This window comes from Eumetopias jubatus, unplaced genomic scaffold, assembly GCF_037043125.1.
Source record: "Eumetopias jubatus isolate StellerSeaLion01/CBP00866 unplaced genomic scaffold, mEumJub1_p1.0 scaffold_9, whole genome shotgun sequence".
Classification (NCBI taxonomy): domain Eukaryota; kingdom Metazoa; phylum Chordata; class Mammalia; order Carnivora; family Otariidae; genus Eumetopias; species Eumetopias jubatus.
This window is the reverse complement of record NW_028274815.1, coordinates 51,667,783-51,689,944: the sequence shown is the minus strand read 5'-3', so window position 1 is coordinate 51,689,944 and position 22,162 is coordinate 51,667,783. Positions and strand designations below refer to the sequence as shown.

At 46.7% G+C, this 22,162-nt stretch overlaps 1 protein-coding gene across 15 annotated transcripts in view; it reads left to right on the top strand.

The window, feature by feature from the left end:
* The window catches only part of DYSF (dysferlin), a 205,166-nt gene that overhangs the window by 135,264 nt on the left and 47,740 nt on the right, over positions 1-22,162 (top strand). For 8 of the 15 annotated variants that reach the window (XM_028116262.2, XM_028116260.2, XM_028116256.2 and 5 more), the window contains 4 exons: positions 5,325-5,426; positions 5,559-5,720; positions 6,733-6,898; positions 7,357-7,433. In XM_028116262.2, coding sequence (XP_027972063.1) covers positions 5,325-5,426; positions 5,559-5,720; positions 6,733-6,898; positions 7,357-7,433 — 507 coding nt within the window. Of the gene's footprint in view, positions 1-2,708; positions 2,751-5,324; positions 5,427-5,558; positions 5,721-6,732; positions 6,899-7,356; positions 7,434-13,676; positions 13,740-22,162 lie in introns of all 15 variants that reach the window. The other 7 variants (XM_028116258.2, XM_028116254.2, XM_028116249.2 and 4 more) reach the window with 2 other exon arrangements.

The following is a 22,162-nucleotide window of genomic DNA, read 5'->3' as shown; positions in this document are numbered from 1 at the left end:
GTAACAGGACTACTTAGGTGGCTGGGGGAGCTCAACCCTTCCCCCAGCCCTGCCCTGGGAATGAACATCTGTCTGGTGTGGTGGCCCTGGGACCTAGGGGAGGAAGTCTCCCTCATGGCTTGTCCTCGGCTCTCTGTACTGAGCTGGCCTGCTGGACAGATAGACTGAAGGGGGCATAAGGGTAGATTTCTCTCTGCTGGGGGAGAGAGCCTCATCTATCCTTGGGCCCCTTGTCCTCTTGATCGGAGGCAGTTCAGTAAACGCCCTGCCCACCTGTAGGACCCATCAGTGGAGCAGCCCCACGTCTGCCTTGCACTCAGGGTGGGTGGGGAGGGCGAGCAAGGGAGGCATCGGTCAAGCGTGGCTTCATCTAATTAGACTTATATTGTATGGCTGCCTTTGAGGTCTGTGGTCCTCAGAGTCCTCGCCTCACATAGGACAGTGAATTAGGATGTCCTGGTGACACTTCAGGTCTATACCTCCCCCCTGCCTGGCAGTGCTGATAGGCTGCAGCCCACCCCCACCAAGAATCACTGGCCTGGAAGGGGGTGTTGAGCCCCTCAGGTTGGCTGGACCAGAAGTTGAGCAGCTCAGGAGCCGGCCATCTGGCCAGGGCCATAGTACTCTCCCAGTGAGGTGTCCGAGACCAGTCAGGCCCTTGGGAAACGGGGCCACAGGGTCACTTAGAGGTCAAAGAAACCAGAGAATAGGGCAGTAAGAAGTTTCTGGGGTGGTTGGGAGATTTTCTGGAAGATGGAGAGCTTGAAGGAGGCACTGAGAGATGTGTTAGATTCCGGAAGGTGTACGGGAGGACCATTCAGACCGAGGGAGCAATGAGCAGGCATGGAGCAGGCTGGCACAGACAGGAGTGCTGGGAAGGAGGGGAGGGGACGCTGGCGTCGGTTCTTCATTCAACCATCCACCCACCCATTCATCCCATCACCATCTCTCCCTCCCCTCGATTACCCATTCATCATCCTGTAGTTATTGGACAGAGATTTTAGCTATGGTCCCTGCCTACAGAGTTGCTGGTTTAACACGCACAGAGAGTACGGGGTGGCGTGTCCTTCAGTGGGAGTGAGTCCACTTGCTGTAGAAGCCAGGGGGCTGCTTAGCTTAAGCTCAAGACCCCAGGGAAGATTTTAATGGAGATCTGAAGTCTGAGTGGGAGGTAGCCAGATGAAGTGGGCAGAAGAGGATTTCAGACAGAGGGACCAGCCACTCCAAGCCTCAAAGGTAAAGAGAGGGTGCTGCCTCCTGCAACCTGCTAGTGTTCAGAAGGGCCAGTGTTGAGCGCGTGTGGGGAGGTGGCTCATTACTTATCTGGGACCCCGGAAGGGAGGGTTATCTAGTGAGAGGCAAGACCAGAGAAGTCAGAAGGAACTAGAAGATGAGGGGCCTTGGAGGCCATGTTAAGGAGTTTGGACTTCATCCTGAGTGGCTGTGGAATGTTTGATGGGTTTTAAACAGAATGACATTCTAGAAAGTTCCCCCTTGGCTGCAGAATACAGCATGCATTGGCTCTTGGGAAGGGATTTGCAAAACCAGATGCAAGGAGACCACTTAGGGGGATGCTGGTGAATCCAGGTGAGAGAGGGTGAGGGCGTGAACCGAGGGAAGGAGACAGGTGGATGGGCATGCGAGAAGTTTAGGAGACAGAATCATGAAGGCCAGGTGGTCCACTGGACACGGTGATGAGGGGGAGGAGAGCCAGGGGTGGCGTGGGGCTTTTTGGCTTGATTGTCAAGGTGGATGATGGGGCTGGTTTCTGAGATGACATTGGGAGAGAGCAGGTTTTGAGGGGAAACTTAGAGAATCCAGTTTTGGACCAGTTCAGTGTTAGAGGCCAGTAGGGCACATGGGTGAACTGAGCAGTAAGAGGTTGGCAATGTGGGTCTGGGGCTTAGGGGAGATGCCTGGAGGCAGAAAGCCCAGGAGAGGGCTGGGCAGAGGAGGATACTTAGCCAGCAGAGGGTGGAGAGGGGGAAAGGGCAGCGGAGAGGAACCAGAGGGATGGTTTGAGGAAGGAGGCAGAGGTCAGTTGGCAGGAGGCTGCTGAGGGAGTGGGAGAGGTGCGAGCCTGCCAGTGGCCTTTGGGCTGAGCTACAAGCAGGTTGTTGTTGACTTTGGACAGAGAAGTTTCCGGGGCAGGGGTGCTGGGGGCAGAGCTGAGTGCATTGGGCAGAGGGCCTCGAGGAAGCGAAAGAGAGGCAGTGGATAGAGGCAGACCTTTTTAGGGAGAGAGGGAAGGCGGAGGGAGGCTGCTGGAAGACACAGAGAGCAGGGCGGGGATGGATCCAAGAGACCATCTTTAAATGGGGAAGGAAATGATCCAGCAGATAGTGTGAAGAATTGGGGAGGACGGGACGGGACGGGACAGGGTTGGGGAACAAGAGAGGCAGCGATAACTCCATGGGGCTGGATGGGCAGTGCAGTGGGCACAGCGGGGAGGGGGGCGGAGGGCTGTGGTGGCAGCTCGAAGGCCAGGTGGGGGGTGGGGGTGGGCTGCAGGGGCAGGGATCCTGGTGACAAATGGCAGGGAGCAAAGGTGTGCCTGGACCCCTGGGGACAGTGAGGTGGACAGAGATGGCTTTGGGATGAGAATGGTGGCCTCACGCCGTGCCAAGGAAGCTGCCGGCGGACATACCTCTAACCACTGTCTCTGCTTGTTTCTTCCTCCTGCTTCCGCCGGGCCTGGCGTTCCACAGCTGTGTGCACCTGCCTTCTTCCTCCAGGGCCTCCTCCAAACGGTACTGGAGCCTAGCCTTCTCGAGGTTCTTGTTTCTGTCCTCCTCATAAACAGGTTCCTGAAAATGGGGAGCCTGGTCCTCAGCCTGTAGAGAGGAACATCATCACCATGGAGCTCAACAAAGCCGGGAGGAAAGACGGAACGTGGAAATGAGGGAGAAACAGGAATCAAAGGGACGTGGCCCAGAGTTTGGGGGCCTGGAGAAAAATGTTCTGGGTGGGCGAACTATAGTAATGAGTTTTCCTGGTGGTTCAGGAGAATGGTATAAGCATGTGAGAAAGGTTTGATCTTTCTGCCTCTCTGATCCCTTCTTTGTGCTCCTTTTGGTCTTGGATGTTTGGCCCTGGCCTGCACCCCACCCCCCCACAATGGGCTGGGCATCAGCCTTAAGCAGGCCACGAACAGACCATGAACTTCAAGCAAAACCCTTCTTTTAAAGAGCCCTGCCTCCACTCTCCAGGCCACTGCTTAGGGGAACTGTGATGTGCACAGCGCCCCCTGGAGTTGTGCCCTGGGGCAGCTCGGCACATGGCCCCTCCTCCTGACAGCACCTGTCTCCTAGCCAGTCTGAAAATGCAGCAGCTTCCAATCCCATGTCACCTGCATTGAAGGTGTGGAGGTAGATTAGGAATTCCTTTGCTTTGTGCCCGCGGGACACGGGAATCGTTAATTACAAAGCCAGTGTTGTTCTGAGAGATGCTTCTGGTGGCTGGGTTCTCCTCAATTCACCCTGGGAGAGCGACGACGCTAATGGTAAAAGCAATGGGACCGACAGCAATCAGGTCATCCCTGCTGTTGCTACAGTTTCCTAAAGCAGCTCCTGGGTGCCAGACCCTTTCTGTTTGTTCTCTCACTGACTGTTGGAGCGGGCTCGTGAGGGTATTGTTATCCTGGATCTTCATATGAGGGTAATGAGTCACAGACGTTGAGTAATTTGCCCAAGGTCAAACAGCTAGAAAGCAGCAGGGCTGGAACTAGAACTGAGGTCTGTCTGATTCTAGAAATGAGCTTCTTACCGCTGCAGGTCAGGGAAGTGTGGTGTCATCAGTGTGTCGCTGGGCAAGAGTGACAGCTGGGTTTGATTGTGAAGTGATTCATGGAGGCAGGAGGAAGCCAATGTGTGTCAGTGCTCCAGCTGCTCCCGCCATCTACGTCAGAGCATTTGTACATGGATGCACCATCCTTTGAGAAGGAGCCCAAAGCAAGTCCGTTGGAGAATTAATCCACTGATTCCATTGTTTATTAAATGAGATTACACGAGGCAAGCTCTGTAAAGTATCCAGCATAGCCCTTTTATTTACAGTCAACATTTCCCGAGTGTCAGGGCCTGCTTGTATGGATGTGTGGGTTGTGCACTGCACAAGGGCTCTGTGTCTAAGGGGAAGAAGCAATTACCAGAGCAGACATCATGTATTTGTTTTTATTAGAACAATTTTCCAGTAGGTGGCAGTAAAGTGTCTTATTCTAAGAAAATGGTAAAATATGATGATTTTCTGATGTGGAAGTAAAGAGTCTTCAGGAAGGGACGTCTTTCTTTAATTGCCATAAAGGTGCCACGTGGGCTAGTAGAGCTGTTGTGGCAGGCATTCTTGCTGAACCAGGCATTCTTCTGAGTGTTAGTGTCAACTTCTTCAAGCCACACACTAATCTTGAGAGGTTGGCAACTTTGAATAACCATTTTATAGGTGAAAAAACTGAGCCACCAGGAGATGAAATAACTTACCTAACTCAGCAGCTGGTGGAGTGGAGCCTGTGCTCCTAACCACTGTGAGACTTGGTAGTTGCTTGAGCCACAGCGGCACCTGCCTGCCTTGCTCCAGCTGCTTCCCTGCATGTTTCCTCGTGATAGCTGGAGGTTCTTGCCCCGGTCTTTCTGGCAGACCCTCAGTAGGCAGTTGATACACGCTGCTCTCATCTTTGGTGTGTGGTGGTGAAGGAGCCTCCCCAGCAGCTCCCTTTAGTGCCTACGGACGATGGGCACTTACATCCTCTTCTCCTATTTGTACATTTTCTTTCTGGCTCACAGAGCAGGTGTTCTGTCTTCATGGTGGACAGATGTGAGAGGTGGGGGTTTGGGGCTGGCAGGTGCCTGGGCGTGGTGTAGGGGATGGAGATGGGGCACCAGGGTGGATGGTAGGTCGGGAGGGTCTGAACTTGGAGGCAGGAGAACCAGGCTGGGGAGGGTACGTGGTCTTCTCTGGGACCAAGCGGGGCTGGAGTGGGCATGGTAGGATGCAAGTGGGCAGTGTGTGTATGTGTCTGTGTGGGGGAGGGGGATGGGGAGACCCTGAGCAGCTCATTGGTGCCTGAGAGCCTGTATTTGGAGGAGGGGTTCATGTGAAACAAGGTGACCTGAGTCCCAGGCCAAGGTGCTCAGATGGTGATGCTGGACAAGATGGTGCCTGGCAGAAACTGACTTCGTTTTCTCATTTTTGCCTGCCTGCCCACTTGTGTGCCTTTGCCTCTCTGTTTCCTTCTCTCCACGCATGTCCTTCTTTCTGCCCCAACTTTTTCATCTCTCTGCCTTGGTCTTCCTGCCACCGTTGTCTCTGTCCTGCCTGTCACGCCCCTGCAGTCGGAGGACACAGACCTGCCCTACCCACCGCCTCAGAGGGAGGCCAACATCTACATGGTTCCCCAGAACATCAAGCCGGTTCTCCAGCGTACTGCCATAGAGGTGAGCCTGGCTCTGGGGTGGGGTGGGGGGCGGTGGGGAGGCGGCCTGGCCCTTCCCGTTCCTGGCCCCGGCTTTTCCTGGGGCCTGGGGCCTGGGGCCTTCCCAGCCCCTTGCCTCACTCTGTGTCCCTAGATCCTGGCGTGGGGCCTGCGGAACATGAAGAGTTACCAGCTGGCCAGCATCTCCTCCCCCAGCCTCGTGGTGGAATGCGGGGGCCAGACAGTGCAGTCCTGTGTCATCAAGAACCTCCGGAAGAACCCCAACTTCGACATCTGCACCCTTTTCATGGAAGTGGTAAGCCTGACCTCCCTGCTGTCCCCTTCCAGGCTCTCTGTGCCTAGAATGTCCTCAGGGCTCTGAGCAGCTCCCTGTGGGATCCTGTCTAGGTCATGGCATCTTTCCCACCTCATTTGTCTGTGGAAGAGTGGAAACCTGTGAGCAGCACAAATGGGGTCAGCTTGCTCCTTCCTACCCAGATACCTGGTGCAAGAAGTCCCAAGGACCCACCCTTCCCTACCAGGGCAGTTCTCAGCCCCCTGGAGCTTTCCCCAGGGGCCTGCCAGGGCTCTGACCTTCTGCAGTTCCTCCAAACCTTCCCTGACTGGGTCCTCCTCCAGCCTCGCTGTGGGCTCACCCCCAGGGCCCACAGGCCCCCAGCCCTCTGCAGCTCCCTGGGCTGCCTGGGCCTAGTGGCCGGAGTAAGGCAAGTCTGAGGAAAGGAAAATGGTTTGCAAGATGAAAGCGCTATAGAAATTTCAGGCCCAGTGGCTGTCAACAGGAGCCTCCTCTTGGCTGAGCCAAAGCCGCCACCGAAGGAGAGCATATAAATTATTTCAAGTTGTGTTCAAAGTGCTTTTGGGGCTGGGGTTGGGAGGAGAAGAATCTGGTCTGTAAGCCAACTCTTGAGTATCCGCTTGGGGGGCACTGTCTGCAAGAAATGTTGAGACCTGGGCCAACTTTTCCCTTCTTCCCCTCCCCAACCAGTGAGAGTTCAGGGAAAGTAGACTTGTTTTAGCTTCAGGCTGAGCTGGATATGTTTGGAAGGTAAAGCCGTGGGGGGAAAAGTCAGCCTCTGCATACAGTATTCGAGAGGCAGACTGAAAAGGTGTGTGTCTTCTCCTCCCCCGGCCAGCGCCGGGGTTCAGCCAACCACCACTTTGGATTTATGGCTTTTGGGGATTATGTGTAGGTTTATAGTCATTCTTCGCTCCTTGAACTTGTTCTGTGAAGGAGAGCCCCCCCACCCCGAAGCCTCCCAGAGATGGGTTCAGGCCACTGCCCAGAACTCCCCTCCCACTCTGCCCAGATGCTGCCCAGGGAGGAGCTCTACTGTCCCCCCATCGTGATCAAGGTCATCGATAACCGCCAGTTTGGCCGTCGGCCCGTGGTGGGCCAGTGTACCATCCGCTCCCTGGAGAGATTCATGTGTGACCTGTACTCCGAGGAGAGTCCGTCCCCACAGGGCGGCCCAGGTAGGGGGTGGGGCTGTTGAGGGAGAGGGCCAGGGCAGAGGGGCTGAGGCAGCTGGGGCTTCCCAGGTGAAATGTGCCCGGAAGGCTTCCTCTTACCAGAACCTGAGCGAGAAGTGGTTTCTGCTCAACTGACCAGGACCAGGAGGGCGGGAATCTTGCCTTCCTCAGGGCATCACCCCGCTTGGGGCTACTGAGAAGCCAGGGCTGCTGTGGGAGGATGTGGGGGAAGAGCTGAGGGAGAGAGAAAGGCAGGGATTCCATGGGATGAGTAGGGAGAGAGAGAACTGGGGAGACAGGGAATATGAGAAAAAGATGGGAGAGACAGACGGAGAGGGAAGAAGGAGGTGGGAAGAGAAGGGCACAGACTGAGAAGTGTGCAAGGCCGAGGGCCTCTTGTCTCGGTATCCTTGCTGAGTCTTGTGGCTGGAGACGGGGCGAGATACCGCTCTTCCCTACAGATGATGTGAGTTTACTCAGTCCTGGGGAAGATGTGCTCATTGACATCGATGACAAGGAACCCCTCATCCCCGTGCAGGTAAGACGAGCACCGGGTCCCTGCGAGAGACTCGGGCTCTGCTGGCCTTGGCTGCCCCTCCCGCTTCCCCGTCTCTCCCACCCCTCCTCCCTTCCCTTCCTCACCCCAGGGCCTCTATGAGACATCTCCCTCGTACCCTGGGGGCTGGATACCGTCTAGGTGGAGGGACCCAGATGGGAGCTTTCAATCTGGTCACGAGTGGGGTGGAGGGGTTGGGGGAAGGCTGTGTGTGGTCTCCTGTGCAAGACCCAATCATGTTCCCCAAAGCATGTGAAAAAAAAAAAAGGGCCCTCTGCTTAGGGGGCTGTGTTGAAGACTCCCCCTGACAATTACTCAGGAAATCATGGTGGGGGCTGCAAACAAGAGAGAAGGAAGACAGGGGAGAGAGTGAGCAGGCGGTCTTGGGGGTGCTCTAGCCCCATTGCCTTACCCCAGCCAGAACCCTGCTTAGGGGTAGATTCATCTATAGGCTCATGTGTGGGGGTACCTTGGAAGCAGCTGAAAGGAGAGATCTGTGTCCAAGCCAATAGTCCCTCTTGCCACATTCCCTCTGCCTCCAGGAAAAGAAAGGGTGAGGGGCAGGAGGGGGATCTTATTCCAAGGGAACCCAACCCTGCAGACAGATAAGAGGCATCCCTTTGCTATGTACTCGGCAACTGAAGACCAGCTGCTGACCCAGACTCCAATGCCGAAAAGCATGGCAGGGGGTCTGTGACATCTCTTAGTGAGCAGGGAGCACTGTCCCCACCTTGGGCCCTAGGCTGCTCTAGTTCCTGTAGGGCCAAGATCACCCAGGCCCTCCCTCGGTGGAGATGGCCTCACAGTGAGCACCAGCCTCGACCTGCTGTCTCTTCTAGGTTGTCACCCTCCTCTCGGCTTTGTATGATGCCGGTCACTGGTCACACCCCTGGCACCTGGGGCTCCCAGAGCTTCCCTGCTGCCCAGAGGCAGAGCCTCCAGCCAGTGTAGACAATGCGTGTGTCCTTAGGCTCTTGGCCTCTTTATTGACCCAGGGATGGTGTCCCACTTCAGGAGGTTCTGTTTTCTTTAAACCACCAAACAAATACCGGCCTCGGGAGCAAGAGAACACACTGGGGTGCTAAGTTGGGCTCGGGATCCTCAAAGCTGTCCTGGAGATGTGTTTACAGGGCTTCCCTCTAACATTTAAGACTGACTTCAGCTTCTTTTTTGCTTGTGCATCTTTCACCTTTGTGCCACTTCCAAGGGAACATCTCTGGTGTGGGCCTAGCTGCTGCTGAGACAAGAGGCTTGCTCTGTAGTTTCTCTGATGCTAAGAGTCCTCAGAAGCCCCATGCTCTTCGTCTCTCCCACCTCTGTGACTCTCTGAGGTTCTGTCCACCATCTTTTTTGCTGGGGACACCTTCTGGTCTATTCCTGGTCATTCTTTAAGACTCGGCTTAGCTGTGGTCACCTCCTTCCGGGATTTGTCCCTGGCTCCCTCCCTTCTTCTGCAAGTCCTGTCTATATCTTGATCACTGCCCTTGCTTTAGGTCCTGAATGTCTCTGCAAATGTCAGCCACCTTCCCCAGACCAGGCTCAGGACAGTCACTGGGTGCATTCCTTTTGTGTCCTCAATGCCCAACACAGGACTGGTTTAAAGGAGGTGTTCAGTGAAGTCTATCTGGATGGATGGATGTGTGGGTGGTGGACAGATGGGTGGATGATGGATGGATGGATGGATGGATGGATGGACAGATGGATGGATGGATGACCTGCCTACTCTCTGTATGGGTCTAAGAAGGAGCTTCTCTAGACTGGGAAAATCCAAGTGGAGATTCTGGATGGTCCTACCCAGGATTCAGCTATGTTCAATACTAGTGCCTTCTGGCCTGGGTGGGTGTTTGTAGCTGAATTAGGCAGATAATTAGCCCCAAACTCCAGTCTGCCCAATCCTGGCTCCTGTTTCCCACCCCCTCAGTGGGCTGTCTGAGTCTATGAAGGGAAGTGCAGGGCTTGCCCAGCAGGATTTCCGTTCTCTGTGTGTGCTGCCCTCAAAATGTCTACAGACTCAGATGGAGGGTGTGTGTGGGGGGGTACTATTTTGAGTCCTGCTGGCTACAAGCACAGCCAGAGGCAGACGGTGAGGAGGCCCGGTCTGGACACCCTCCCGGCGCTGACATGAGTGAACCGGGGCTGGGGTCTGAGCCAGTGCAGGGTCTGCGCTCTTTGTGGGAGCACATGGCCACTCGGGCTAGAGCTGCTGGCCAGCCCAAAGGGTGAGGAGCTGGGATCTGGGCTCCTGGTGGTGTGGCCACATGTGGAGGGCCTGGGCTCACAGGGCCTCAGAGGTGGGCCAGGAGAAGGAGGAAGTGAGATCTGCCTGCTCTGATGGAGGAGGCTTGGACCCTGCCCTCATGGAGCTCCCTGTCTGATTGAGGAGACGGAGCCCTTCTCCCAAGGAACCCCGAGGCCAGCAGGGAGCCCAGGGCTGGTCTCCGGGAAGCCCTGGCCTGATGGTGTCTGATGGGGAGCTTGGGGAAAACCAGTTTTGTATTGTGTTTTCCTCTGAGATCCAGCGATCATATTTGGTTGGTCAGGAAATCTTTTGCTCCCTCTGTCTCTCCTGCACACCACTTAGCACTTGGGAGGACCAGGCATTCTGAGGCAGATCCCAGAGGCAATGGGCAGCAGTTCCAAATGGTTTGCCAGATAATTCTGGCTGGGCTCATAGCCCTTCTCCCCTCCCCCAGCTAAAGTAGAAGTCCCTGCCCTCTGGAGACTGGAGGGACGGGAAGTCTGGCAGAATCTGGATTTTGCCTGCCTCCTGTTTGTCCACCCGGTGTTTCTCAGCAGCCTGTTTCATGCTCATGGTGATGTGGTCCCCCCTGCTGAGCTCACTAGGTCCTGGCTGCAGACCCAGCTGAGGACTCCTCCCTAGCCTCAAACATGCTCTTGCCAGATCTGGCTTTGGTCTTAGTCCCTCCTGTCTCCTTCCTCAGTGGTACTTCTCTGCTGATGAACTTCCTACCATCACTGGCTCAGTTCCTGGGAGGAGTCTGCCACACATTAGAAATGTCATCTCAGACTCTTTGCCAATGTTGTCATTGGGCTGACACGGCAGAGAGTTTTTCAGGTTTCTAGAAATGTTTGGTTTCTCTCAGGAGCAGCTAATTCTAGAGATGGTCCAAAATGCATGTATAAGCAGATCTGTCCACTCAGCCTTGTTGGGCTTCTAGGTAGGCAGCCATGTTGGGGTGAGGAGACCCCATGGGAGTGGGTGCCTGGCCTCTTGAACTCTTTTCTGGTGATCAGGGCCTGGAGGAGATAGGCTGACATGAATTAACTCCACAGTTTATTCTTGGTCTGTGCGGCTCTCCTTTGTGTAGATTTTAGACCCGTAGCCTGGGGGTGGGGTGGTGTGTATGCGTGTACAGAGTGTGTGTGAGAGGTGGGGGAGCTGGGGGGCAGGTGTGTGGGCAAGCTCCCAAGGGTGTGTCTAGACTCAGTAGGTGGTGGTGTAGGAATCATGGCCTTGACTTTTAACATTCTGAGGGCAGGCCTGGGTATATCCTCAAAGAGGGGGCACAGAGCTTATTTCATTCCATTTAATGCTCTGCTCTAAAAAAGGATATATTAATTTTTCTCTGGCTATAAATACATGTTAATTATATAAAATTTGGAAGATGTAGGATAATTATGACAAATAGGCATCACCTCCAACCAAGGACACAATCGGAATGAGCTGCTACCAACATACCCTTCTCTGTCTTTTCCTCCACCCCCCTCCTGGGCTTCTCTTTCTGACCCCTAGTCAGACTCCATTTCTCTCTTTAAAATAAAGTTGGGGTCTCTGTTTACTAATCTGCATCTTCATTGAGCTGGTTCTTCATGTTCTGATTATGAAGCGGTGGAGAGAAAGAGTGTGCAGGACACACACAGAGCTTACTCCCCCCCATCTCCTACTGAGGGTCCAGAAGCTCAGGGTAGAGGTGGTGCCCCTGCCCACCCTGCCCATCTCCCACTGTGCAGGCACTGAGATGCCCCTGGAGTCACCTGGTCACGAGTGACTCTTGCCTATCATTCTGCGAGCCCACCCTGGGTAGGGAGGCTCTCCTGTAAGTCTCCAGAGAAGGAGAATGTCTGGGGGTGGGGACCATATGCATGGTGAAGAGAGATAAAGAGGAGAACACCTTGAAATTTTCACCCTGGTTGGGAGAGATGAGAGGTGTGTCGCTGATCTTACAGGAGATGCTTTACCAGCCAGGGGCAAAGATCAGGGACTCTCTTGGCCTGTGTGGGTCAGAATGGGCTAAGTGATCAGGAAGGCTTCTTGGGGGGTGGCTGGCCTCAAAGGCCAGTGGGGTCAGAACAGCAGAGGGAAGAGGAGGGCTTTCGTGGTGGGCGAAGGAGTGGGAGCATGGGCTTGGCAGTAGGACCGCGTGTGTGAGTGTGTGTGCATGCGCGTGAGGAGGGCGGGTACTGGGGAAATGCAGGCTGGCAGGGAGAGGACATCAGGAGGCGTGAAGCCCATTCCCCACACTGTGGGGGGGGGGCGGTGCTGAGGCCGGCCGCCCCCCGGCTCCCCGGCTGGGGCTCATTTGGAGCCCGCTGCCCCACTTCTAGTCTCTGGGACGCCGTGAAGGTGGCAACGTGCTCCCAGAACTGGAGCAGCAAATTATGCCCGCATCCCAAAGGGGAACGTGTAATTTCAGAAGCCGGACCAGATCTTTGGAGCACTGTGTTTAGCTTTATTTTTTCTCCCTTTTGCTCTGGTGAACTGCCGGTTTCCCTCTCACCTTTCTAAAAACAAACTGTATTAAAAATAACAAGAAGGCTTCTGTGAGGTTCAGGATGAGAGCGGGAGGGGCAGAGGTGGCCGGGGGTGGGGTTGTGTGGAGTTCATCCAGTCTCTGCTAGGGGTCACACCACATCCACCAACACATGTGGCCAGCCCCCCGGCACCATCCAGTGGCCTGGCCTGCTGCCCACTGGCCGTTGCCCGTGCTTTTGGCTCTGAGCAGCCGTAAGGCTGGCCTGGGGGTGGTTAGGATCTCCTCAGTGACTCCCCCTTCACAGGGCAGGGCTGGGTCTGTGGGTTCCAAGACTCCCCTCCGGGTCCCAGCAGACTGCCTCCTGCCCTTCCTGAGCCCTTTCTGACCCCCAGGTAAGTGTGTCTCCCAGGTTCTTCCTGTCAAGGAGAGGACAGCCACCTGTGGAGTCTTCCAGAGCCCCCTACTCAGGGTTCAACGGCAGACAGGGTCTAACCCTGGGGGCCTGTGTCCTGGCAAGTGTCCTCAGCCCTCCAGTCTTATTTACCTGCTGCCCAATGCCTGCCTTCCCGAGCTGAGCCATTTGCTTTCTCGGCTGTGCCACATTTTATTCCTCTACTCCTTTGCACTTGTTATCTCCTCTGCCTGGAATGCATTTCCTGGCTTTGTCTGCCTAGACGGGTACTCATCCACCCAGAGCACTGTTACCTTCTCTGGGACCATTATAGTGGTCTCTGAAAAAGTCACCTGTCTCCAGTCCTGACTCCTGAAGCTCTCTGGACCGTGCAGCCCAGGGATTCACCCTATAAAGTACTGAGTCACAGGACCAGAAGATGGCAGGCAAGGATCTGATGCCAGAAAAGGATGCCGGAAGTTTTGTCTAGGACAGCAAAGGCGTGTTGGGCTCTCACACTCTCACAGTCCCCCCTTTTACAGACTCGGGGGGAAGCCGTAGGATGCCCTGGTTCTTGTCTTTGAGGAGAAAAGGCTCAGAAACCAGACTTAGGAACCGTGCCCAAGCAGGGGTTGGTGTGGCCCAGCTGTTAGAAGAAACCACCAGGGATGATGGGGAGCTTGGAGTACATCTGAGATGGGGAGGTCTGAGTAGGGAGGGCGTGTGAGCATGGCATTGAGCGAGTGGTGCCAAGGGCAGTGCGAAAGTGGGCAAGAGGGAGTGTTGGCCAAGCCTGTTCCATGTGCCTCAGCTGTGCTATAGCTGTGCGTGGCCTTCATCTCCTCCATACTCACTGTTGCCCTGGAAACCAGGCTTTGTACCTGTTTTCTGGATGGGGATGCTGACTCTGAGAGGTCAGGGGGCTTGACCAAGGTGACACAGCTAGCTGATAGAGTAGTGGGGCCAGGATTTAGACCAGTCTTATCTAACTCCAAAACACATGCTCCTCCCACAGCTTCTACAGCCTCCCTGGCTGGAGCTCTCCCTCCTCGGGGCTGTCCAGTCTTCCCTGAAGTGGTTTCTCTAATCCTGTTGCTAACCAGCGTGTTTAATTTGTAGCTTGCAGACGGTCTGTTGGGCTCTGCCCCCACTAACATGGCATCTTCTCCATCCAGTCTTCATGTATGTATTGTTTACCTATTTGTGGGCTCTTTGATTTCCCTGGGGGGCTGGGGGTGGGGGTAGGGAGTTAAGGAAGAGAACGGAGGAAGGGGAGTGGGAGGGGAAGAAAGGAAGTACATTTGACCCTAGAACATGGGGGTTAGGGGCACCAGCCCCAGCACGATAGTAAATTCACAGATGACTTTTGACTCCTTAAAACCTTGACTACTAATAGCCTACTGTTGACAGGAAGCCTTACTGATAACATAAATAGTCAATAAACACGTATTTTGTATGTTTTGTGTATTACATACTGTATTCTTACAATAAAGTCAGCTAGAGAAAGGAAAATGCTGTTAGGAAAATGATCAGGAAGAGAAAATACATTTACAACACTGTATTGTATTTATTGGAAAAATCTGTGTCTTGGTGGACCCATGCTGCTTGAACCCATGTTGTTTGGGATCAACAGTATTTCCTGAGATCCAGCAGAAAACAGTGACCTGTCCTGTGTCTTGGAGGAGGGGTGGGGAGCCAGCTAGGGGAAGATTCTCAGAAATAGACAGCACTGAGTCATCTCTTAGTGTATCTTGCGGGTTTTACCTAATCCTGGGATTTACCTTAATCCTGTTTACTGGCATGAGGACCAGAGGGTTGGTTGGGGTTGCATGGGCCAGTGGAAACAGGGAAGTCTCTAGATTAGACCTGGACCGCTGGGTTGTGGGACCCAAGAACTTCTGTGGGCAATGGCAGGTTGATTTTCTCTGTCCCTCCCAGAGGCATGAAAAGTGTGTTGACTGAGGAACCTTGGTAGTCTTGAGCAGATTCTGGGAGGTTTGCCAGGGCCCATAGTCTGCAACTGGGCTGATTTTCTTGGTGTTATCTTTTAGTGGGTCCCTCAGGGAAGATGACTTGGTGTTTAGCCTTCACCATGTCCTCGTGAAGTCCCACATTGAGAGCCCTTGAGCTGCTGGGGGAGCCCTAAGAGATAGGACCTGCCAACAGTTAAATTCTGTTAATGGTGCCGGAGAGGCATTGCTGTATTGGCATCTTACGGATTTCTAGGAAGAGGCAATGTATAGTTTTAATTTTTTCTGATTTATCCGTTGTAGAAAATATAGAAAACACAACACAGGGTAAAGCAGAAGGTGAAAACCACCTGTATTCCTACCAGTTGGAGATAAGCACTGTTAAGATTTTGATGTGCTTTACATTTTTAGATATATTTTATGCATGTGTGCATCCTTTTGTTTAAAAACAAAATTGGAATCATATTGTACTTTTTTATAATCTGTATTTTCCTTTATTTAAATGTATTTTGTGGATGTTTTTCCATATCTTTATATTCTTTAAAAATGTGGTTGCATGTCATTCCATTATATGAACATCCATAAAGTTTTAACTACTCCCCTATCATTGGACATTAATGATACTAATTTCCACTAGTGTCTTTTATTTTCTTTCTTAGAGGAGTTATTTTTGTTTACCTTAAATAGGTCCAGCCCATTTAATGTTTAGTCCTAGGCATTTTATAGCCTTTGCTGCTATCTACATGGAATATCTTTTTTTTTTTTTTTTGGTGATTTGGTCTAATTGCTTATTGTTAGAATATAGGGAAACAATATTTTGTATATTTACTTTGAAACAGACTCTTTAGTAAGCTCCTTTATTAGTTCTGAGAGTTGTTCATTGATTCTGTTGGGTTTTCCAGGTAAGTAAGATGGTTTTCTTCAAACAGTAATATATATGTCACTATCTTTCTAATAATTATACCTTATTCCTTTTTCCAGAATAACATTTGATAATTGACCTGCTAGTGAGCATACATGTTTAGTTACTGATTCTAATGAAAAGCTTCTACCATTTACCCATTAATTGTGATAATTATTGGTAGTTTCAGATAGATGTTCTTGATTTTGTCAAGGTTGTGTCTTTTATTATTAGTTTATTAATAGCTTAAAAATAAGGTATAGGAATTTAATTTTATCCACTGCCATTTGGCATTTCTCAAGATGATTATTTTGTTTTCTGTTGTTTTATTTATACAATGTACAATTGTCTTGCATTCCTGGGGTAAACCCAAATTGGTCAATTGGTCATGGTATTATAATTTACTATAATTGAAGTCCTCTTATCCAATGCAATCAAGACAGGTAGTTGGTTGGCTAATTGAAAACGTTGATTGAATGGGGACTGATTAAAAGCCATGCATACACACCGTAAACATTTTATTTCTAACCCTGTCTATGTATCTTCCTATGCCAATTATTTGATGTTGCCAAGGCCTCTTTAAATTTGGATCTGCTATTAGAGTGTCACGTCATCCTTCTGGTATAAGCCACATCCAAAATGTATTATCTATGATTTTTCCTTTAGGTTTATAAAGTTTGATGAGATCTTAATGATACCTGCAGAAAAATCAGACTGTGGAGTCCTTTTAAAAATTTACGATTCCTCCCTCCCATACCCTTCCTTTAAAAAAATCTCACTCATGATTCAACATTTCCATACAACACTTGGTGCTCATCAAACAAGTGCGCTCCTTAATCCCCATCATCTATTTGAATTCACCTGTTGAATGACTGTATTGTGATTCACCTGAAACTAATATTATGCTGTATGTTCACTAACTGGAATTTGAATAAAAACTTAAAAATCTCATTCTTAATTTTCATCGGTTAAAAAAATCATTAAATCCATTTTCTAGATAAGATGTCCTTTCTTTTTAAATTCAGTTTGTATATATTTTTGTGATATTGACTTATTGATCTAATTACCATGTTAGTACAACTGGCATAAACAGGTTTGGAAACCAACACAGTGACTCTTGTAAGCTTGCAGGTCCTCTATGGGAGCTCTAGTGGTATACCAGCTTTTAGCTGACTCCGTGCCTTAGATTGTTAGCGGAGAAAATGAATAGTATTTGTTGATTCTGGTGAAGGGCAAATTTGTGAGAACTTCTAGTCTAGATCATGAGTTGGAGTTGCTCTTACTTACCTAGGATTTTTGTATCTCTATTAATAAGTATCACTTTTAAGTTGTCTCTGTTAGGTTTTGATATCAGAATTATAATAGTTTCATAAAATATTTTTTTGAGGTATTCTTTCTTTTGCTGTGCTCTTGAACAGTCTCTACCGCATGAGAATTACTGTTTCTTAGAGGTTTGAAAATACACTAAAGCCACTCTGAATCTGAATTACACACATTGGAAATTGCACTAAATAAACGGTTAATAGAAAAAAATTAATAATCTTGCTTTATGTATAAAATGTATAGTAATATGAATCAACCTAAATTTGAAAAATGATTAACAATCATGTAACTTAAAAGGTGGTGGCCAAGTGAATTGTGTTTATGGTTTAGCTGATAAATAGGATACTTACCATTTTTTTTTGAAAATGATGCTATGTGGGGTGCCTGGGTGGGTTGGTCTGTTAAGTGTCACACTCTCGATTTAGACTCAGGTCATGATCTCAGGGTCATGAGATCAAGCCCTCCATCAGGCTCCATGCTCAGCAGGAGTCTGCTTGAAATTCTCTCTCCCTCTCCCCACTCATGCGCACGCACGCCCTCTCTCTCTCTCAAATAAATAATCTTAAAAACAAAAGAAAATGGTGCTATGTTATGTGAATTTTGAATTTTAGATTTTCAGGAAGGCATAGCTTGTATAATTGTATAAGATACATCTACCTTGTCTTTTTTTTGGTGAAAAGTGGGCCCAGGATCTATTTTGGAAGGGAATTTTTTGTTCACTCTCTACTTCTGTCGATTTGGTAGCTTAGATATTCCCAGATATTGCTTATTACATTAGTATGAATTTGTATATATCACTACAATGAAAGAAAACATTTCTGTATCTGTTCTGTTTTTATCCTCATTCCTAATTTTGTGATTTATGTTATCATTTTTACTTTTATGGTTGTTTTTCATCCAAGGAATCAGCTCTTCGAAAATTCTGTTATTAGGTTAGTTTCCTTAATTTCTAGTCATTTTTAAGCCCTCTTCCTCTAAAATTCCTGTTATATATATTTTGGATCTCTTAGGCTCTCACTTCATATCTCTCTTTCTCTGCCCCCCATCTTTGCATTGTTTAAAAAATTTTTTAAACGGGATATTAATCTACATTTTTTCCTCAAAATTCTAAAATTCTAAAATCTTTTTTCATACTTAAGTCCTTATTCCATCTGGAATTGATTTGTGTTGTGTGCAAAATGTGAGATAGAGATTAGATTTCTTTTTATTTTTTCCCATGTAGATAGCCAGTGAATTCTTATCATCATAGAATGACCTATCCTTTCTTGATCTATATGTGTGGGTTGGTTTGTGGCTCTCTATTCTGTTCCATTGGTCTTTCCTGTACTAATACTGTACTGTCTAATTTACTATAGCTTTATAATAAACCTTCATATCTGATAAAGGAAATATCCTACCTTGTTCATCTTTAGAAGTGTCATTGCTATTCTTGTCTTTTGCTTTTCCATCTCAATTTTAGAATTAGCTTGTCAACTTCTTTAGAAAAACTGTTGTGATTTGTGATCGAGTGAATTGCTGGATCAATTTGGGGAGAACATTTTTATAATATTGCCTTTTAAACACGGACATGATAAATATCTCCATTTATTTAGCTATTCTTTAATGTTTTTCAATAGACACATAATTTTCTCCAAAAAAGTCTGGTACAACTTTTATTAGATTTAGTTCTAGCTATTTTGTACTTCATTGTTATTTTTACTTGGATTTTTAAAGGTACATTTTCTAATTATTTTTTGCTTGTATGTAAATGGAATTTATTCTCATATACTAATATTATATTCAGAAGCTTTGCTAAACCCTTATTAATTCCACTGATTTGATGATTTTTCTGTTTTTTTTCTGTGTAGTCTATCATATAATTTGTGATTAATCACAGTTTTGATTCTTCTGTGTACTTCTAATTTCTTTTTCTTTTTTATTATTTCCTTTTCCTATCTTATTGCATCGCCTAGGACCTTCAGTTTAATGTTCTATGTAACTGATAAGAGTATTCTTATCTGCTCTAATTTAAAAGTGAATATTTTTATGTTACACCACTGGTGCATCAGGCAAATGATTACTAGTTAGCAAAGAGTTTTTATCATGAATGATATGGAATTTTATTGAATGTTTTTAATGTATCTGTTGAGGTGATCATATAATTTGTTTAATCTGTTAATGTGGTGAATTACATTAAGAGATTTTTTTTTTTTTAAATGCTAAAGCAACTTTGCATTTCTGAAACACTCTATCCTGGTCATGATATATTATTATTATTATTTTCTTTCTGCATTGCTAGATTCAGTTTGCAAATATTTAGTTTAGGAATTTTTTTTTTTTTGCATCAATTACTGTGAGTGGTGATTGCTTGAAGTTTCTTTTTCTGATACTGTTTTCTTCAGGTTTTGGTATTTAGATAATACTAATCTTATAAAATGACTTGGGGCATACATACTCTTTCTAATCTCTGAATGAATGAAAAAAGATTTACATTATCTCTTGCCTGAATGTTTGGTAGATTCATTTCTAAAACCGTCTAGACTTAGTATTTTTCTTGGGGATATTTTAAACTGCTAATACAATTTGAAAAACTGTCTATAGGACCTTTGAGGTTTTCTTTTTCTATGTGAGTCACTTTTGGTGATTTATATTTTATAGGAATTTATCCATTTATTCCTAAAAATTATGGATGTAGCATTTCTCACAATAACCTCTTACTTTTTCAATTTTTTCTTCTTTCATTTATGTTCCTTTTAATTCCTAATGTTATATTTTATTATTTTTGCCAGAATTTGTCAGATTTTTTTTGTCTTTTCAAAGAGACAGTTTTTAGCTCTGTTGATATTTTATTGTTTCCTTGTTTTCTGGTTTATTAATTTCTTTATCATTTCCTTCCTTCTGTTTTTGGGGAGGATTATTATATTTTTAACCTCTTAAGGGCTATGCTTAGTTCATTAATTTTCAAACTTTCTTCTTTTCTCATATAAGCATTTAATGCTATAAAATTCCCTCTAAGTACTGCTTTATGCATCCCACAGGTTTTGATGACTGTTTTTTGTTGTTGTTGTTGTTGTTATTTTCCAGTTCTAAGTACTTACTGATTTTTGCTATATTTCTTTTTTATACCTGAATTGCTTAAAAATAGGTTTTAAAAGTTCCTAGCTTAGGTTTTAAGTTATCTTTTTGCTACTGGTTTCAGCTTAACTGTGCTGTGGTTCAGAGAATGTGGTCTATATGTCATGGTTCTTGACACTTGCTTTATGACCTATTACATGATGAATTTTTGCAACTGTCCTGTGTTTGCTTGGAAAGAATGTCTAGTCTCCAAATGGGTTTTACATATAACATATCCATTTAGATCAGACTTGTTAATTGTGTTATTTAAATCTATTTTTATTCTGATTTTTGTATGTGTCATTCATTAATTTCTGAGAGGGTATATTAGAACATCCTGCTTTGATTTGCTATTTGTCATTTTTCTCCTTATGATACTTTTCCTTTACATATTTGATCCTGTGTTATTAGCCATGAACACTTTTAAAATTCTCATATCTTCCTAGAAAATTGAATCCTTTAATGATATGTAGTGAACCTCTGCCCCTTTGCCTTTTAAAATATCTACTTTTAAATTTAAAATATCTAATGAGACTGTTTTGTCTGTCTTGTCTCATGTTAATATAGCTACACCAGCTTCTTTTGGCCAGTATTTTCCTAGTATACCTTTTTCTATTGTTTTACTTTCAACTTTTTTGTGACTTTGTTTTAGGTGTTTCTTTGGTGAACAGCAAATAGATGGATTCTGTTTTTTCTTTTATGTGTTCTGGCAATATTATTTTCTTAAACTAGAGGGTTGAAGAGTCCAGTTATTAACTGTGGTTACTGATATATTTGGATTTATTTCTTCCATCATATTTTTTGTCTTTATTCATCCTGCCCTTTTTTCTGCTTTTTTTTTTTTTTTCGGATTGAAAGATTACCTCCTCATTCCTTCTTCCCTTTTCAGTTTCAAAACTATACATTGTTTCTATTCCTTCAGTGATTAGTATAGAAACTTTATCATGCATATTCAACTTAGCAAAGTCTAAGTCTAATTAATATTTATAGCCTCCTCCAGAATAAGTTCCAGATGGAAATTAGAATACTTTAATTCCAATCACATACCAATTTACAAACTTCTGTTCAATATTTTAGTTATACCTTTATAAATAAGTGACATTTAAAAAGCAGTATCATTTTTTAAAGTAATCCATTTTCCATTAGCTATGCCAGCATTTACTATTTTGTTTTTTATGCCAGTCTTCTTTCTCCTGGGTTATCTTCTTTCTTCCTGAAATAGAGCTTATAGAAATTCCTATGATTAGAATCAATTCATTGTAAACTTTCTCACTTTTTAATTATTTCTTGAAAATATTTTTATTTCACACTTATTTTCTATCAGCACTTTGAAGGGACTGTTTTACTATCTTCTGGCTTCCATTGTGCTGTTGTCTTCCTAAATCTGAGAACTGTTTTTTTTTTTTTCTTCTTTTAATTAGTTCTGGGTAGTTCTCAACCACTATCTCTTTAAACATTACATATTCCCCATTCTCTGTATCTTTTCCTTCTGGAACTCTGATTAGATCTATGATGGACATTCTCTCTTCTCCATGTTAGTTCAACTTTCTTTCATATTATTGTTATTATTGTTTCTTTGTGTTGCAACTCTGGCTAATTTCTGAAGATAGATCTCCTAGTTCATTAAGTCTTTCCTTGTTTCTTTTTTTCTTTCTTTCTTTCTTTCCTTGTTTCTAAAGGCTATTTGACCCCATCTATTGAATTTTGTCTTAAGTATTATATTTTTATCTTGAAAAGTTCTTCCCTCCCCACCCCCTGCAATCAGCTTATTTATTTTTGAAAGTGTCTTGCTCCTTTGCCATAATTTTTAATGTCTTTTATATTTTTAAACAGTTTTTTTAAAAAGGCCTATTTCTGACAATTCTGTTTCCTGTTGTCTTAACAGGTCTGATATGTAGTTGGTATTTCTAGCTGACTCTTGCTCATGGTGCCTTGTTCCTTATGTCTTACACTATTTTTGATTGTGAACTCATGTTCCTTGGAAATTTATCTGAGAGTTCTTTGAGGCCCGGATGAAAGTTACATTCTTTCATAGAGGATATGTGTTTACTTGACCAGATGCCTGGAAATGCTACAAACCCAGATTCACTGAAATTAAATGTCCGACTTGGGCTTTTTGGGCCCCACAGTTAGTTTGCATTTTGGCTCCTTATTTCTCCGGATTTTTGCTTTCTCATTTGCCCCCAAGGATTTTCTTTACATTCCCATCAGCTCAAGCATGCGTTTAAAAAGGATTTTAAAGACATCTTGTCTGTTAATTTAGGTGTTCTTGGAGACTTTCTCCGGCCCTCTTGTTTGTCATTTTGCTAGAAATTGAT